This window comes from Terrapene carolina, unplaced genomic scaffold, assembly GCF_002925995.2.
Source record: "Terrapene carolina triunguis isolate 2854851 unplaced genomic scaffold, T_m_triunguis-2.0 Scaffold66, whole genome shotgun sequence".
NCBI classification, from domain to species: Eukaryota; Metazoa; Chordata; order Testudines; family Emydidae; genus Terrapene; species Terrapene triunguis.
Genome location: NW_020664417.1, coordinates 19158440 through 19178563, shown reverse-complemented (window position 1 = coordinate 19178563; position 20124 = coordinate 19158440). Strand labels below are relative to the sequence as shown.

The following is a 20124-nucleotide window of genomic DNA, read 5'->3' as shown; positions in this document are numbered from 1 at the left end:
CCAACTCGCAACGCACATATTCATGTCAAGCACGCATCATTCATACCAGGCCTCAATGACGTATAACATATTACATGGATATATGAATCACAATGTGTGTGTGTGTGTGTGTGTGTGTATATATATATATATATCCCAACAGTTTCATGTGTATACAGATATTTGTATCTGAGATCACTATTTTTGTATGTGCTTTTACATCAGTGTATAATACAGAAGTGGGGAGGATTTAGGGAAGGGGGGGGTTGTTTTTAGGATTTTCTGAGGTTTGTAAGGACAATGAACTAGTTCAGATTTTTATTTGAAGGAAGTATTTTTCCCCATATCATTTGTATTAAAGATCCCCAGAATGCGTTATAAAGGGTAATACTAGGGTTGCCAACCCTCCAGGATTGTCCTGGAGTCTCCAGGAATAAAAGATTAATCTTTAATTAAAGATTGTCGTGATGAAACCTCTAAGAATACATCCAACCAAAATTGGCAACCCTAGCTAATACTAGTGTGGGGTTGAGGTTATTGAAAAGAGGATTCTTACCTGTGTTAATTCCAGTTTATATTTATTATTTTTGCAGTCCCATAGGATTTCATGGTGCTTTACAAACACATGGGGCAAGGACCTGAATTTCTAAGAAACTTTCAGTCTAAAATATATAGATTCAATGCAAGGAGCTATGGCCGACTGAAGCACAGCTTCCCAATTTTGATGGCTACATTTTTTTTTTTTAGTGGATGGCTTAATTGATGGAAGTGTGAAAATGAATTACTGTTGTATAGATGTCATCATTTTTATGGGAGTTAGTTTTAGTTACAATTATTTAGTTACTATTTACTATTAAATAATAGTATATATATATATATATATATATATGGTTATATAAGGGTTTGTTAAAATATTGTAATGGCAGTCTTTAATATGTTTATGAAGACACTTTCTAAAAATTTTCCTTTGTGTTAAGGATGAAAACCAATGAAATGTAAAAAATTAAAAGTAAAATCTAAAAATTACTTCAGAAAGCTTCTCTTGAAAATACTTGACTAGTGAAGACTGGTGTGTCTTTGATAGAACTGGTACTTGGCATTTATTTAAATAGCATGGTTTTGCACAGTCCCCAAAACGTTATTTTATTAGAATAAAATTAAGTGTCTGTTAGACACCTTTGGCACTGTCCCTTTGTTAAGGGGAAATAAGGGAAATGTGTTAAGAAGGAAGACTATAATGTTTAATTGATTGAATTGAATTAGAATCTAAAACGTCTTTCTAGTTCTTTATAATATCACATTGTGTAATATGTAATAAATAATACCTTTAAATGGCATTCACACTTGTCCTGTCCCTATTTGATATGTGCTGTGGCATGTAAAAAGGAGTGTGCACACAGTAAATCAAAGGTATTTGTAATAGAACAGTCTTTAAATACACTGCATAATGCATTTGAAGACCTGCTTAACTTATGGAGCTCAGAAAGGAGGGCATTTTAATTTGGTCTGTTTGATGTTTGTTTGTTTAAAGGCACATTCTGGTAATTACTTTGTAGATATAGGAAGAGCAAATTTGTAGATTAAGATAAAGAGGATTAGTACAGTCTTAAGCAAAACCTTCAGTAAATCATATGGTCTTTTGTTAATCTTTTGTCTGAAATAGGAATTTCTGTGAACAGCTAACATGTATATGTGCACACATACACATGAAACATGAGATAGGGCCATATCCTGTCCAGCAGTAGCCATGCCCTATAGGATGACCAGATAGCAAGTGTAAAAAATTGGGATGGAGGTATGGGGTAATAGGTGCCAATATAAGAAAAAGCCCCCAAAATCGGGACTGTCCCTATAAAATCAGGACATCTGGTCACCCTAATGCCATATCTCTGAGTGCAGAGTTTGGACCATATTAAATAAAAGAGCTGTGCTGCCGAAAGCCATCAGCTGTAGCAAATGTAAAAACTATTGAGCCAGTTTTATTTGCTGAAAAGAAATAATGATGGCCAATATATATATATATATAGCTTCTGCACCACCCTCACCCCCACTGGCCCCCATATCCTTTCGTTCATTGGGAAATCCACAGAAAATATGGGGCTGAAAGTGACATTTGCAAAGCTGTGTTTTGTATTTGAAATTTGGTTTCAAGGTCTTATTTCTGCTGGCTGCAGTAATATGTTCTTTAGACACTTTCAAAAGTTAAAAGGCAATAAGTTAGTCCCCTGGAAACGATGCAGAAATGTATATTCAAATCATAAATAAGGAAATGTATAAGGTACATTAAATAGACGTAGAAAAATGGATTTATGCCTTTTGTAGTAAGGTAATTGGGCACCACAGCTTGGCAGGAGTTGGTGCAATTGAATTGGCTGCAACTGCCACAGGTTGATAGGCAGGTGATAAGGCAGCTTCCACTAGGGTCTGCACAGGAGGCCTACCTAATATGCTGTCTGCCCTAAGGGCCTATGGGAACACAGTTGGATTATTATGTTAATGCATGAGCCTGCTGCCCTCTTCCTATCCCAGCTGGGTTCCCTGTTGTTAGGAACTGCTTTGCACTGACAGTGGAGTAATATGCTTCATGATTGAAAGGGCAAAGGGGCTTGGAAGAAAAAAGAACAGGCCCGCACAGATATGTAAATGAAGGAAGCAAGTCTGTAGGAGGGTTTTCATATACGTGCAGATAGAAAGTTTATTAGAAAAAGTGTAATATAAATCTGCTAATTAAATTGTTATTTATAAACCCTTTTTTCAGATTCATTTCTTCGAGCATCACCCCTTCTAATGCTGATGTACACTGAATTTGAAGTGCTTACCAAAGCAGGCACTTATGTTGATTTATTTTGAACCAAGGGGCTATAATACACTGGTACCATTGCACAATGCTGACGGTGTATTGTTCGGGAGTTTGATTACTGTTTCATACTCTGCCACTGTATTGCTACACTGTAGCGTACAGCAATGATATGATTTTTTTATATATTGTAGGAAAGTACATCAGTTTGATTTTGTTGATACTTCAATAAGAGTAAGACACAAATACATTTATTATGGCATAGGAAGCAAATTGAATTTTGTTTTGACTCTGTGGTGACTATGCAGTGATATTTTCTTTGAATCTTTCTTGCATTTGGAATTTCCTAAATGGTAACTCAGTCCTGGAACAAGTGTGTGACTGGCTGATATGGCGGAAAACTGCCTGTTTTTGGTTTCATTGGATATAATGTGCAAACTCTTGTTAGGAAGAATGTGCCCTCTTCCCCTTACTGATAAATGGCAAACCTCCATTCAAAATTCCAGCCACATGTAATTTCATAAATAGTTCTCGCTCTTCTTAGTACAGCCTAAAAATAAAGTAGCAGAGTACTCATAAAAGGATTAACTTGAAAAAGCCCCACTTTTTACCATGTTATCACTTTTTATGAAATACAGCTAAAATATCTGATATACATTTATTTGTCTGATACATGACTGGCATATTCTGTATCTTTATCTTGCATTTCTGTATTACAGTGCATGTTTGTATTCATATTTTAACTAAAATAATTTAAAATAGTAATTAGACTGTGTTTAGCTAACTTTTTGAAATAATATTCTGCAAGCAGCATACTATGGGAATTTTGTTGCTGTTGAGTATTCATTTGCCAGAATGTAACCTGCTCTCCAGTTATATTTCCCTATGCCAGGGTGACATACATGGCAATTCCATGTTATTAAAAGGAAGGTACTTTCTTCTTGGAATCAAGACCTATAGGTGCACAGAAAGGCCATTGGCTGTTGCAACTTTGGAGTGCTTGACTTTGCAACCTTAACTGCTCTTTTAATGTAGGCTTTTATGGGTCTGTGTATTTTTATATGTAATTTATGCACGTGTGCATACACACATGTACATACAAAAATCCTACATTTTAAAGAAGGTTAAGGTTGCAAAGTCAAGCACTCCAGAGTTAGGAAATTCCAGATTGGGCAATTGTTATTTTTGCCCCATTTATAGGGTTGTTAAGTGTCCAGTTTTCAACCGGAACAGGGACCCTGGCAGCTCCAGTCAGCACTGCTGACCAGGCCGTTAAAAGTCCGGTTGGCGACACAGTGGGGCTGGCAGGTTCCCTGCCCGGCTCCTGGGAAACGGCTGGCATGTCCAGCTCCGAGGCAAAGGGGCGGCGAAGGGGGCTTTGCGCTCTGCCTCTGCCTGCAGTCGCCGCCCCGAGCGTTGGCTCCGCAGTTCCCAATGGCCAGGAAATGTGGCCAATGGGAGCTGCGAGTGCAGTGCCTGTGGGTGGGAGCAGTGCGCAGAGCCACCTTGCACCCCTTCGCCTAGGAGCCAGAGGGACATGTCACCGCTTCCTGGGAGCTGCCTGAGGTCAGTGCCCACACCCCCAACCCCCTGCCCCAGGTCGGAACCCCCTCCCGCACGCAAACCCCCTCCCACACCCCAACCCCCTGCCCCAGCCCTGAGCCCTCTTCCACACCCAAAATCTCTCCCGGAGCCAACACCCCACACTCGTCCCACACTCTGAATCCCCCAGCCCGGAGCCCCTTCCTGCACCCCAAATCCCTCATCCCTGGCCCCACCCCAGAGAGCTCCCCCTTCCCCACCCCAACCACCTGGCCCACTCCTCAGCACCCTCCCACACTCTGAACCCCTCGGCCCTAGCCCGGAGCCTCTTCCTGAACCCCAAACCCATCATCCCCAGCACCAAACCAGTGCCTGCACCCTCAGTCAGAGTCCTCACCCCCTCCTGCACCCCAACCCCCTGCCCCAGCCTGGTGAAAATGAGCGAATGAGCAAGGGTGGGGGAGTGGGGACAGGATCTCAGGGAAGGGGTGGGGCAAGAGTATTTGGTTTTCTGCAGTTAGAAAGTTGGCAACCCTATGTGCCTATATACTATGATAATTACAGGATCACATGCTATTTTTTTTTTTTACAATGCCCTTGTCTCATTCACAGGGTGGCCAGTACTTGCTAAATGGGTAGTTACTCAATAGATCTTTTTATTCTCATCATTCAGTGTGTAGCCCCTGCCTTATTTACTGCATAATATATATTTAAACACTGCACTGAATACAGAATTATAAATTTTCTTAAAATTTTGTAATGGAACTCTTTACCGGAGTATCTGATCCTCACAAACATTAATGAATAATGAATTTAACTCTCCAGTGAGATAGAATGGTAATAGTATGCCTATTTTATAAAAGGTGAAACTGAGGCACAGAGATTATGGCCAAAGTTTGCTGAAGTGCTTGCTAATCTTGGGAGTGTCTTCGGGGTTGGGTGTTTGATTTAAGACATTTAAACTCTTGGTCTATGTAGATTAGAACTGGTTGGGGATTTTTCCATTTAATTTTTTTGCAAAACATCCACAGGAAAATTTGGATTTTGCAGACATTTTTCACTCCGGCCCCCCCCCCCCCCCCGGCGGCAAAAAAGCCAGAGCCGGCCCTGGACAGATCCCATGCCAACTCTTCAGAAAGGAGCAAGTTCCCACTCCCCACAAAAGGATGTGAATGAAACTCTGTATGCTAGGAGTTTATGCTCTTCTCCACACTTTTTTTATTGGCATAGTTGCTTTTGGAATATTGCATGCTATTAAATGCGCTGGATTTAAGAAAGCAAGATCTTTAAGCTTTCCTGGGCAAACTTTTTTCTTATTTAATAAGGTGTTTTTAATTATAAAGGAAAAACTTATATTTATAGTTCATGATAGTACTGTTACTGCTGACCAAGAAGGCTGTGATTTCAAGTCCACAACCAAGATTTGGCTGATATTGAATGGTGACACTTGCAGCTCAGTGTAGATTAGCCACTGCTTTTTAGATTAGTGGATAAAATTGAGGACTCTGTTGTTTATTTGGGATAGCTGTATAACTAGAAGTTAAAGATCCTTTGGCATTTATTTAAGAAGAGAGTGAAGGTAGTGGCAGTGTTTTAGCCCAGCCTTTTTTTCTTTATAAAACAGGTTCCAGTGCCCAAGATTGTGAGAGAGCTATTATTGAGAGCAAATGACTATTCCATTTGCCTACAGTCATTGTGCGCCTACTGCTTAACTCATTACTTTGTAAAATGCTTTGAGATACTTTGAGTAGCAAAGGTGCTATATAAAAACATAATCTAACACTTCATGAATAGCTTTCTGTCTGTCAAATGTAATCTAAATATATAATACTATGCTTAACACAGTGATATCAGAGCATCTTTTAAATTGTAAAATTATATACATACAGATTTCTCCCCCCCCCCCCCCAGTGGAGGTATTGGTGCTTTTTACATGTAATTTTTTTCATGATACTACAGAGGGTAGCACTTTGGCTGGACTCATAAACTGAGGGGGCCACCAGTACAACTCAGTACTGTTTTAGAGCTTTCCCAAAGGCCACTTGAAAAAGGGCAGTTGTACCAAATTAGTGTTGGTTCTGTGATATGAACAGACGTCTACTATACCTGGGACTAGATAGAAACCTCCTAATATATTTCAGTTGTGACCTCTGACAAATTCTAACATTCCCTAGAGGTCAGGGCTCATGGATCTGTTCAGTGGCTCATTTGACCTTCTTTTTATTTTATAAAACAGGTAATTAAGCAAAAACTACATACTTTGGCCTTCTGTACACTAGTGATTTTCTTCAAATCTCCCACCATTGCACAACCAGCAGTGCAACTCTGCTTGTAATAGCAATGATGGGAGTGCTGCTGTAAATCAGACTCTCAGCAAAATAACCACAATACCATCTAGTCCTGTTCTGAGCAAGCTTTGGTGAACTAGTGGTTAAAATGCCTGGCATGCTCTACACTAGCACTCCCAGTGGTGGAGCTGCACTGTAGTATGACACTGGGATATTTGTAGATAAATACTGGTATAGACACAACTTTTGAGTTAATGCAAAAGGGCACCTTTTAGAAAATGGCCTTGTTCTTTCATTTCACTTCAGCAGAAAAGTAATACTCTTTGGAGTTGTTTAACTAGACCTCTAATCATGTTATGGATGATGTCTTCAGGAGGATCTGGGGACAAGACCTTTAAGTGTTTTTAATCACAGCTTAAGATCTCAGAAAATTTGAACTTAAATAAAAGTATGGTTGGGAGATTGTTATTGCTCTGTATCCTTCTGAGGATACCTTCTGAGGTAGTTTTTAAAAAAGAGAAAGTCACAAATATAAAATGTTTGACCAGAATAAAGTCTCCGGTTGTCAGAGTAACTTATACACCATTGTTCAGCTGGGCCTTTTTATTAAATCATCATTTAGCAGTCCATTTGTTTTGGTGCTACAGTTATTGCCTGGCCTACTCAGCTAATAAGTCTTCAGTCACTAACAAAAACGAATCACGTAAGATTTTCAGATAGTTCTCATGCCTGGGTGTTTGGTGAAGGTTTTATTCTTTCTGTAATGACCATTTAATAATGATACACATGATTGGTTCACTCTTCTGCCAATTTTGCAGATTCTGGGGCCCCAACCAGATATTGAAATGTTCTGGGGAGGGGGAAGATGGGAAGGAGAAGGGGTTCAACTGTTTCCTGATAACTGGGAATATTGTGGAAATAATTTCAGTCCTTTGGTGAAAAAGACATACACCAGTTCTGGATACATTACTTCTTGGCTGCCGGTGTAGGGAACCTTTCCAAATCTGGCATGGCAGTGCTGTTTGAAATAGGTTGTAGAGGAGAAGGCCATATGCTGAATTTTGGATCTTGGGCAGATAGGGGCCCAGTCAAACAGCTTTGCAGGAGGAAGCAGGTTTTACTAAACAAGGCCTGCTGTTCCAAGCATAAATTCAATGGGTACATATACAATAAAGTCTGTAAATGCAATGTTAAGGTTAAAGTTAATGCTCCTGGTAATTTACATATGTGGAAACAAGGAAATGGAAGAAGTTATGACTTTTATAACATTTCTGATTATTAGTTAAATACATACAGTGTGTTCAATACAAGAGAAGCAACATAGCTATGAGATTGTCCACCTTTTATCATTTCTTGTGTTTTTTGTTTTTGTTTTTTAAAAAGTGCACAATGTTTTTAATTTTTGCATTTAATTTATGTGACATTATTAAAGAAGGGAGGAAAAAAGAGAAACAGATTGTGCTGAGTAATGTTAGTATTTAAATGACCAATTAAGATTTTTGAGGCCCTGCCTTGCTGTGGTGAGTGGGGTGGGAATGGTACATACAGACGTTGATAATTTTACAAACAAATCCATATGTATATACCACTGGTTCTTATGCTACTGCCCCTTGAAGGACGGAGCAGGAGGCAGTGAGTTAGAGCCTTTTCAGCTTCAGGAGAACTCTGGACTTCAGCAACTTGAGCGCCCAGTCTTCCTGCACCTCTCACTTGAGTATCAAAGACATGACTGGGCTGTTCTTCTAAAGGTTTGTGTGGAGGGAAATCTCAGCTGATAGTCCAGCTGATTTGCCAGGGAGGGGGGCAAGTGGGGGGAAAGAGGCATGCTACAGTTGTTGGCAAGTGAGAACCTCTGTTGATCTTGGCGAGGCCACATAAAAGGATAGGCATCACATAGCTGCAGATTGGTTAAGTTCCTGCACTTAATAGCTTCACAAATGCTGCTGTCCCTTGTCCACTAGCCTCTCTTCTGCTTCCACAGCCAACTACACAGCTCTGTACAATGTCTCCTCTCTGTGCAGGACTTGTGAGCACTACATGGCCTCCTGTGTATTTTTAAGCTCTTTGGGCACTTATACATGAATTAGTAGCTCCACAAAGGCATCTGCTATGGGCAGAGTTACACTCCTGCAGAGTCTAGGGACACGGGAGAAGCTGCATGACAATGAGAAGAAGGATTTGTGAAAGAGCGAATGTGGGTTAGTAGGGCAACATCTTTTGTGAAGCTCTTGAACTTAAGACAAATCCCTACCATTTTCACCAAGGGAGCAGGCATTCCAATGGGTAGCAGAGGGCTTTCTCCACCCCACATCCCTGGTCAGTTACAGTGACCTATGTGGCACTGTTCAGGGAGATTTTTACTTTACTAAGTAGAATAAAGGCAAGACAGCTCTAGTATCTGTAGGAAAATGACCCTACTATAAAAGGCCACAATGCTACTAGCCCTGTATTCATGGAGTTCCTACATCCAGGCACCTGTCTAACATTGACACCACATCAAATATAAATGATCCTTCATTGAAAAATGAGTGGAAATCGGGAGAGCACTGTATACATCATCACAAGATTGTAAGGTGCACCTAATTGAATGTTTATTGTTCACTTATTTTCTGGTTTCACCATCTGGGGAAAAACCTTTCCAGTCTGCACACCTTTCTGGACTGATTTCAGTCTCCATTTCCAATCACCACTGAAATCATAAGCCCCACAAAGACACTTCAGATACATCTAGAAACACTCAAGCAGCTCCAAGTAGAAAACTGTAGCTGACTAAAGAAGAGGAAGGTGCCTCTTTCAATATTGCCAAAGATGTTGGTGAAGTTGAAGGAGACTTTCAAGGAAGCAGCAGGAAAACTAAATAGATGTCTTCATGCCAGTTTATAATAGAATATTTTGTTGCTACGAATATCATTGTTACCAAAGGGCAGTGATTATTACATGGAACTATCAGTGTGGGAATCTGTATTAGTGGAAAAGCATGGTTTCTACACAAAGACCTTGGACACAACTATGTGGTTAGCAACAATACATAATTTGGTAAAACCCTCCATTTTAGCGCACAACCTGTGGCTGGAGTAGCACAGACATATATGTAGTTGATAACAGTCTCTTCCAATGCAGAACAAATCTTCAGCATACAGAACTTCATGTTCTGCAATTAATGTCAAGATGTTTCGGAGGACAGCATACTCTGGGTGGCATTCCCATCTTGCAATGCAAATAAGCAATATACACTTGTTACATTTGTATTTTATACTGCATTTTTTAGTATAAAACTGATAGTTATTGAACATTTTTGTAATCAAGAAATGCTGTCACAGAATTCAGTGCAGGTCTGCTACAGAAATCCATGAGTTGCATGGTCCTGGGTCTAAATATGTAAAGTAATAACTCCTGTGACATTTTTAGTTGGTGGGAGGGGGAGGCTAGAGAGAATGCGTGTTTAGGGAAAAACCTTGTAATACCATTCTTTTACCCAAAGTGGGCAGTAATACAATATTTTTATTGTCAGTTTTGAAACAATAAGTCTCTTTCCCTAATTTTTTGGGGCTTCATATAAAATTAGTCTTCATCAAAGCTTGCCTTATTGTGACTAAGTACTTTTGCAAGAATTACTAGTAAGAAATTATACACCTGGGGCCAAATGCTGCTTTAAGGTCCACATGTACGGCTCCCATTGAATTGAATGTGAATTGTATCTGCATCTCCAAGGCAGAATCTGGCTTCTGTTAATTAAAAAAAAAAAAAAAAAGATGTTGAAATGTTAAAAAGCATTTGCTTTGCCTTTGAGGGGTACTTGTTCATCTGGAGGATTTGTTGAGCAGTTAGCACCATCTTTTTTTTATTTTTGCCATTTTGTAACAGGATTTTTATATGCATTTTAACAGTAATTTAAGAGTCCCTGTATGCATAGAAAGGAATCTGAATATATGTGCCTTTTTTAAAGCGGCATCAAAACTGGGTTATTCCATCAGCACAATAGAATGACGGGGAGCTGTAGTTGGAACAATATGTAAAAATACAGCTTGTAAAAGATTTCCTTTATTAACTGTCATCATCCACAGAATATATGTTCAAATAAATGTTGTGTAATAACTAAATTTTAGATTAATAGGCCCCTTAAGAAACAGCGAAGTCATTCAGGATAGTCAGTGAAAAATAGGCTGTAAGACTGTAACATGCACATATTGTCCTGCTTACATGCTCTCTCTGGTGTCATTCCCATTTATCAATGTCGGCAGGCTCTGTTCTCATTAAAACACTCTTGCACAAAAGCAACTTAATTTTCTTAAGAGGAGAGGACACCTGATTCAATTTAGCACCTACAACCTGGAACTCGAACATATATTTTTTTTCTGTCTAAATTCAGATGAATAGTTATGAACAGCAACAAATAGATTAAACATATCAAGTATATTTATATTCTTTTTGCAGTAAGAGACTTGTAGCTAACAGCTTTCTACAACATTATATCATTTTATTAGTGGAAACAGTGGTTAAGAGTTAAGCTATGGTAACCATAAAGATCATAGATTCAAGATGTTTTTATTTTTAAACAAGGGGTAAGTTAAGAGGATATTGCCAGCCCATTCAGACCAGTCTTGATGCCCTGTTTATCTTCTTCTTCCACTGCCATGTCCTTGCCTTTTTTGCATGTTGATCCCTATGTCTAGATAATCCTATGCACTGCTACAGACTAGGGACCGAATGGCTAGGTAGCAGTTCTGCAGAAAAGGACCTAGGGGTCACAGTGGACGAGAAGCTGGATATGAGTCAACAGTGTGCTCTTGTTGCCAAGAAGGCTAATGGCATTTTGGGCTGTATAAGTAGGGGCATTGCCAGCAGATCAAGGAACGTGATCGTTCCCCTTTATTCGACATTGGTGAGGCCTCATCTGGAGTACTGTGTCCAGTTTAGGGCTTCACACTACAAGAAGGATGTGGAAATATTGGAAAGAGTCCAGCGGAGGGCAACAAAAATGATTAGGGGTCTGGAGCACATGACTTATGAGGAGAGGCTGAGGGAACTGCGATTGTTTAGTCTCCAGAAGAGAAGAATGAGGGGGGATTTGATAGCTGCTTTCAACTACCTGAGGGGGGGTTCCAAAGAGGATGGAGCTCAGCTGTTCTCAGTGGTGGCAGATGACAGAACAAGGAGCAATGGTCTCAAGTTGCAGTGGGGGAGGTCTAGGTTGGATATTAGGAAACACTATTTCACTAGGAGGGTGGTGGAGCACTGGAATGCTTTACCTAGGGAGGTGGTGGAATCTCCTTCCTTGGAGGTTTTTAAGGCCCGGCTTGACAAAGCCCTGGCTGGGATGATTTAGTTGGGAATTGGTCCTGCTTTGAGCAGGGGGTTGGACTAGATGACCTCCTGAGGTCCCTTCCAACCCTGATATTCTATGATTCTATGATAAAATTCCCTTCCTGAGCAGGGCTACCAACCCCCTACGCTCACCTCATTCAAATCTCTCCTTAAGATTCTCTTCTACAGCAAAGCCTGTAAGATATGGGTCAACAACATCCACTGTATTAATTCAGAAGTAAAGGTTGCACCACCATACAATGTGCTTCAGCCTCTGCTGAGTAACCACATAATATTACTGCTGGAACCCTTCCCCCTCTATCCCAGCCTCTACCAGCTATTCTGTTACCTCTTTCATTGTGTCATGTCTTAAATTAGGGAGCTGGGACCACATTTTGCTCTTTGCACTATGAGGCCCATAGTGCCCACATGTAATTGTTAGGGCTGAATCCCACTTGGTTATGGGCCGCTTGGGCCTTTGAATTTCATTATTCTGCATCTGCAGAATTTGCTGTAGAATCTACCTCTTGCTACAGAATTATGCTCTAAAAATCAAAGTTCTTACCTTAAAAAAAAATCCTTTTAGCCCTTTTAATGGCAAAGCAGCTTTTTAAAAACCCAACAGAGTATAACTCTATGCAGTGTTGTTTTCCATTAATCTACAAGGATGAAGCAATAGCACTAATAAAGCTGTGAACACCCATCTCCTTTGGGATATGAATTCTGAAACCTAAGGATGGCAATTTAATGTCAACATTTTAAACTATTTCATTCCTAATCTTTGCAATCACAACTAAGAAGCATTTGAAGCAGACAGTGAATATATTGTACCTGTATCATGTGTCTAATAAACTAACCTTTATTTGCCATCCATCTAAGGATTTTAAAATGCTTTTCAAACAATGAATTAATTTTGACAACACGCTTGTGAGGGTATTTCTCCCTTACAGAAGGAGAAATTGAGGCACAAAATGGTTAATTTCACAGGGTCGTGCAGGAAGTGTTTGGCAGAGCCAAGAATAAACACAGATCTCCAGACTGCTGCTAGGTCATGCTTCTTTATACTCTGAATACTTCCATTCATTAGAAGTAGTTGTTTCAGACAAATTTTATTTGAATTTGCAGTCAGTTGATATTCCATAAAGATTTCCTTATTTTAAACAAACACAAATGCTAAGGCATTTTCATTCTGTATCTGATCCTGCAAACTCTCATTCACATGGGTAGTCTTTGCTCAGGTATGTAGTTGCAGAGTTTGCAGGGTTGAGCCTATTAATTTCTGCTTTACTTTTTTCCACCAGAACTGTAATATATAGTTTAAACACAAAATTGAAAATAGCAAATCTTTGTGCTTTTTAAAAAAATTATTTGCAGGGGTTGCTGCAGAATTGATCTTAATAGAATGAGTCCCTGTTGAAATACTCTGTTGCACACCCACTCTATTATCCTTGAATAGGAAATACATGTCATCACCATTTAGATCACTGAAGAAATGATCATGTCAGTTTGTAAATACTTCACATCAGTCAGGACCTCGTAGGTGCAGAGTCTATTACATGTTTATGTAATAAATTCCTGGTCAAAGTGTTTACCATAGAAAAGTATACATTAACTTACATCCAGGGCCGCCGAGAGCAGGTTCAGGTCCCGGTGAAAATTTTTTTCGGGCCCCCCAGCAAAGGCGGAGCGGCTAAACAGGGCCAACGAGAGCGGGGGGAAGCCAGGTAAGCCGGGCCCCGGGCCCCCTTCTGGACCGCTGGGCCCCGGTAAGGCGACGACCGGGGGTGGGGGGGAGCCGGGCCCTGGGCCCCCTTCCAGACCGCCAGGCCCCGGTAATTTGTACCGGCTTCCCCCCACTCTCATCGGCCCTGCTTACATCCAGGAATCCAGGAACCCAGCATCCATTGCAAGTCAATGGGAGTAGAATGCCTATGTCCCTTAGGTGAATTTGAAAAGATCACCCTTAATCAAGACAGCATAAAAACATTTCCAATGTAGGGAGGTGCTGCCAATATTTTAACAAGGGACTTCCTCAAAAATTTTCCTTCCATTGGTGATACAGCCTTTAAAACAAAACAGAACAAACATGGATTTCATACTCTTCTCCTCTGACCCCAAATCCTTCAGTCCTTCCACTCCCACCTCTCCCTACAGTATTTTCTCCTCCCTATCTCTTCATGGAGGCTCCTCTGGGGGCTTTCCAGCCTGGCAGGTGTTCCACTTGCCATCACAGGTGCTATTATGAGGGTGTACTGCTGTAAGAAGTGGTTGCAGGCCCGTCATGCTGTGGCCATTGTCTGTGCGGTGGTTGGTTGGATGGGGAGCAAATCTCCTTTGGTGATTTGTTGGGAGGTCAGTTGTGGAGTGGTCCCTTTTTGGTTCTTGGGTTGGGTGTCTTTTCCCCTGCTGGTATGAGTAGTCAGTTCAGGGGGCTTGGTCAGGACGGGAAGCAGGTTTTCCTTGAGTGGTGATGGAGGTTTTGGGATGGAAATTGTGCTCCAAGATTCCCTCCTATAACCAGTTCTTCAGGCTCTGGAACAGGCGGGGCAGGAGCTTGTGGACAAAAAAGTAGGCAGCAGGACTCCTATTCAATACAGCGATAAGTTGTCCCCAGCTCCTGTCATCCTCATGCGTTGTGGGAGTGCCCAACAGGAGGGTTCAGGGATTCCTAGTGGGTGATGCCGGAGGGGTGTTTCTCTTGCACCAGCTACTGTGGCATAGCAGGCTCACCTGCAAGGTAGCAGTTGCCCAGGTGAGTAGAGGCTGGTTCAGTTCTAGCCACAGAGCATCCTGCAATGGAGTGGGCCTTAGTATTTTGGGCTGAGCAGTTTTTTGGTCCATGATCCCACCATTGAGGGCTGGGCCAGCCTATGGATTCTGGGGAGAGTTGTTAAAATTATTTTTTGAAATATACACATTTTATGTAAAGTGAGAAGGTTACATTTCAGTGTACATGATGGGAAGTGGGGAGGGGGAGACCTTTATTTTTCCTCTGAGCCTTCTGGTGCAGAAGCAGAGCCCAGCTGTTTCTTTCTTTCATATCTGGCAATCAGTTTATGTTTTGAAGGCTATTTTTGCAAGAAAAAGGGCTAGAAGTTTGCTTTTTCATTTTTTTTAAAAAAAGGGAAACTAGTGAAAGCTGAGATTCTCCTTCATAGGTTCAGAGGCTGAATGTATTAAAAGGGGGCTCCTTGGTCAAATACATACAGTCAGAAGAGTGGGATGTTTCCACGAAATACTGAAAGGATTTGTAGTTCTTAATATAGTGATAGGAATTAGAGGGGTTATAAGCAAAAGATATCTACAGTAATGTAGTCAGTGGTTATGATGTGTGTGTATGCACACGTGTGCATTGTACATATGTCATCTATATCTCTTTTCATATGAAAATATCAATCTTAAAGTTTCAAAACATAGGTTAAAAAGCATGATTTAATTCACACTTGTTGAAGAATTAGTAGCAAGCAGTGCTTATTCTTGCTTTCACTGTGATGTCTGGCAGGAAAAGCCATTTGGACCTATGCCTCCTTTTTATGTTCAAAAGAGGAATGCTGATGAGGAAGAGGTGTTAAAATATGGTGCCATAGTTTACAACTGTCAACTATAATGTTTTATTTAGCTGTATCTATTCAGATGCTCCCTCCGCAACATGCAGTGCCATATGCCATTGTCCCTGTTAGTAAGCAAGTGAGCAAAGGTTTCCCAGTTTGCACTTGTTTTTGTGTTTGGGCCACCAAGGAGCTACGGTCCAGTGCCATCTTTTATTGATAGGGCCAGCAGAGGAGGAATCTAATGAAATTATCAAAGCTTTGAATTAATTATGAACTTGAATAAGAAAGCTGAGCTCTCTAGAGCCAAAGATCTCATTACCCATTCATTCTCATTGCATCCTCTTATGGAGCAGAAGGCAGGTTCAGCTACAGCTTTTAGCCTGGATTTGGACTTTATTCAAACTTGCTAAAGTCGCTAGCGTCCACTTGTTGTTATGGCTGAAAAAGTCAGCGTTGATTAATTTGACTCTGCTCTAGAATCGTCATGCAATGGTAGGTTCTCCCCCCTCTCCTTCCCTTATAACTTGCCTCATGGCTTTTCATCATCGGACTGGGTGCCATACAAGAGTTTCTTTCTATTCCTGGTAATTGTGGAAGCTATTCATAATTTAAGTTTTAACTTCATGGAATTTAGTGATTTAAGGTTAAGAGCTAATACTGCCATCTTATGTTTCCTGGATATTTAGTAAGCAAAAAGGCTTCTACAGTCATTACCAGTTGTTTACAAAGATTGTTAAATTGTAGATAATGCTTGGACATTTTGGCCTCAGAGTTAACTGTATTATTCTGTTTTTACTACATTATTTCTATTTGCAATTTATTGCTCATTTTTTAGAAACTTCTGAGCCTGTTAATAAGTGATTGTTCATAACTTCTTAGGTTACTTGCCCAGTTAAGATACTGTACTGAAAAATTAGTAAGGGGGCTATTAAAATGAACTTGTGTCTGTTTTAGTTCAACACAAATTAGAACCAACTTTCTCTCCTGGGCCCCTTAAAAGTTTTTTTTTTTTTTTTAAATGACTAGGTCAATAATGTAAAATGTTTGTCAGTGAATTAGAGTAAAATCAGTGAAACCGAGATTCTGTCTCGTACTGTTGGGGATTCTTTTGGTACCCATTATAAGTTTGTAAGATATAAAATACAGCGGCAATCTTGCTTTATACAACCCATTATTTATGAGCTGATAAGCTGGAACTCATCTGTCCTCATTAGCTACAGGACACTGGAAATTTTTATAAGCAATGGCTAACTTTGTTTAATCAGGTGTGTGTGTATTTGGAGGGTACGAAGCCGTGCTGGGAGCGGAAATAGCATTCTGTTCTTCACTAGGGCTATTTTTATTGTGAGTGATATTTTCTTTTCTTCTCTCTCTCTCTAGGCAGCTGCTATATTTAACTCAGCCTTTGGAAGTTTTTTGGTAAGTAATGCAATGGTTACACCTAGTGCTATAACATTGTATTTTTTATATTATGGTTGGTGCTGGCTAGTCATTTAGTTAAGCTGGTAAATAATTGAATAATTTTAGTATTTCTTTCACCCCTTCTTTAATTAACTAGAAATACTGCTATTTCTTTTCGTTGAATCAGAGTCACAAGAAAATTAGTGAATGAATAATCATTGATTAATGTAAATAAATGTTTAAGTATTCTTAATTTTCTCCTTAATGGGTTAACAGAATCTATTATTAGGCAGATGTTTCAGAGATGGGTGTCAATACATTGATTTTTCTAAGAAAGTTTATTAGATAATCATTATTTTCTATCATGGGGCCATGGACTTTGAAAAGAAAACATGACCTGGCTGATCGAAAGGAGATGCTAATTTACTCAGTGACATGTCATTTGTTTAGCATATTTTACTGTCAGCGAAGCCACTCTTCTCTGTGTCCCTGAGGATCAGACTGAAGTAGCTAGAAACAAGGAAACAAACAAGCTGTGCCTTTTAAAAAGTGATATTTGTGGGCATATTAGTCTGTAAAATTTCAGCAAACTAACTGAAAAGAAGCCCAAACAAATTTGTTTTTTTAAATAAATAAATGTATTTATGAAGAAAGGAAAAATATTTTGTATTGATGTATTGTTTAATGAGACATACTGGATTATTGTCTTACAATATGATATATAAACTGATGAGACTGATTACGTGAGTTGTATAGTTAATTATGGATTTTACTTTACTTTTTTTCTAAAATATGTAAATACTTAAAAGTGGGTGTTTTCAATTCCAGTCTTGCTTACACAAATAGAGAATTAATCTGATGTGTGAATTGAATGAAAGGCAAAACTATTAATATAAAATATGTAGGTGAAATCGGAACTACAGACATGAAATTGTTTATTAAGCATGTAAAAAGATTTTTAGAATAGTATATGTATATAAATATATAACCGTATGTATATAAAAACATAGTGCAAAGAGTGTGATAGTAATACTGAGATTTGCAGTTGTGTACCATGTTTTTATAGTTGAATGTGTTTTAGTGTTAGCTAAAGATGTAGGTATTGTGTATGTTTATATATAGTGTATACATGTACATACAGGTAAAATCTAAAAATGTCAACATTGAAATGTTTCTCCCCTTTTATGGGTTAGTGGGGCTCTAGTAATGTTGCTCTTAAAAAAAAAATCTCTGCACCATGTTTTGGAATCTTTTTGTCAAATTACCTTTTAAATAGTCACACTTCACTTTCTTTGGTCAAGTAAGAGAAAATGGTCAGCAAGGCCTAAATTCCCTGCAGTTCCCATCTCTACTGCAGTGAGAACTTTGAGTTCACAGAGAGCCCAATTCAGGGCTCATTTAAGCCATTTGTAGCCTATTGATATCATTGGGAGTGTGATTGAACCCTAAATCACCCATAATATAATGTGTTATCAGACTAATTTAACATTTTAAAAGAATATTATTTAGAATTTCTAGACTCAAATTCCCAATATGTTTTAAACAAATCTTGGTTAAAGAAGCTAGACCAAATTCTGACCTCATATATTTTCATATTACCTCATTGACACAAATGTATTAGTTTTGAATTTAGTTCTAGGAATTTCTAATAATGTTTTTGAATTTCCCTAAATGTGTGATCACCTAATTTCATACTTGTGTGCCATACTGGAAAGATGTGGTGAACGTTCTTCTTTTATAAATCCATAGAAGAGGAAATCAGATTACTAAAAAAAATTATTGTAAAATTAACTAAAGACAAACTATGGTACCAAATTATTTTTAAAATAAAATGTATTGTAAAAATACTCCCTCAAAAGTAAATTAAATCAGAGGTTATTAGTGAGGCATGTATACATACAAAGATTTGAAATTTTATTTTATTGTACTGTAACCATTTGAAAATGTGATTCTATTGGGGAAGTGTGTGTGTGCATGATGTATAATAAGTCATGTATAAGCTGTATATATAATATAACTGCATCGGTTGTGATCTTGTAAACACTTATGCACATATTTAATTTTAAGCAGGTGAGTAGTCCTATTAAAGTGAGGATTTTTGCAGAAGTGGGGCCATATGTAGCTGGATTTCAATCTCACACCATTTTATACTGGTGTATATCTATTCCCTTCAAGGGAGTTGCTCCTGATTTATTCCAGTGTGAGATCAGAATCTGGTCCATAATATGTATGCTTTCAACTAACATTTAGGATGAGATTTTCAAAAATCCGTAATTAGGCATGTAAATAAGTAATCTAATTATGAAAAGTCAATGGAAGCTACTGAATGCTCAGCACCTTTGAAAATCAGATGACTTGGTGCCTAAATATGGACTTTGGGCACCTAGAATTATGCTCCTGCTTTGAAAATCTTGACCTCAAAATGCCTCTAAAGTGCAAACATGAAATTGAGATATAAACAGATATCTAAAGCTATGTATCAGACAGTGTGTTTTCTATATACAGTGATGTATTTACAGACCTACAATACTGTAAGGCATATTGGTATAATGTTTGTAAAAGGTGAAGCTGGGAGATCTGGAAGAGCTGAATAAAGGGCAGAATTTGGCTCACTGTAGCTCCAGTCCTGCGGTTTGTACCACGTAGGCAGATTGCTGCGTCCACATGTAGCTCTAGCAAAGTGAGTGGGATTCTGTATGGCGGAGCAGTGTGCCCGCATGCTCTGCACATTGTGGAGTCAGGGCCTATGCACGTTAGACTAAATATAGGCTGCTTATAAGGGTTTGGAAGAATTCTAATTTTGAAAGATTAATTGTAATATTCTTGGTTATGCTACTTGGACTTCTAACTCCTCTAAGAGGATTGTGCATGGACTTTGGGAAGTTTTTCTCCTAAATAAACTGTTTGTGGTGAAAAGCATTGGTTTGTAGGAAAGTTCTCAACTTAATGGTGTGTGTGTGTGTGTGTGTGTGTGTGTGTGTGTGTGTGTGTGTGTGTGTGTGTGTGTGTGTGTGTGTGTGTGTGTGTGTGACAGACAGAGGGCATGGAGTGAGTAGGTGAGCCTGCACCCTGATCCCTTAGAGGCTGATTCATGCCCCAGGAGAAGCTGTTTGGGGGTAATGAACTCAATTGGCCCATCCGCACAGGGCTGATAGGAGGCACAGGAAGGAAGTGCAAGAGAGGGGAGAAGAGAGGAACAGGGCTAGCTGGGGATAGTCACAGAGAAGGCTCAGGGTAGGGAGACCTCTGTTCCCCTCAGATC

At 39.4% G+C, this 20124-nt stretch overlaps 1 protein-coding gene across 1 annotated transcript in view; it reads left to right on the top strand.

Annotated features, from left to right (window-relative positions):
* Positions 1 to 20124, top strand: part of SLC10A7 (solute carrier family 10 member 7) — a 187813-nt gene that overhangs the window by 45526 nt on the left and 122163 nt on the right. The window contains exon 5 of the mRNA XM_026647842.2: positions 16842 to 16880. Within this exon, the coding sequence (XP_026503627.1) occupies positions 16842 to 16880 (39 nt within the window). The remainder of the gene's footprint in view (positions 1 to 16841; positions 16881 to 20124) is intronic.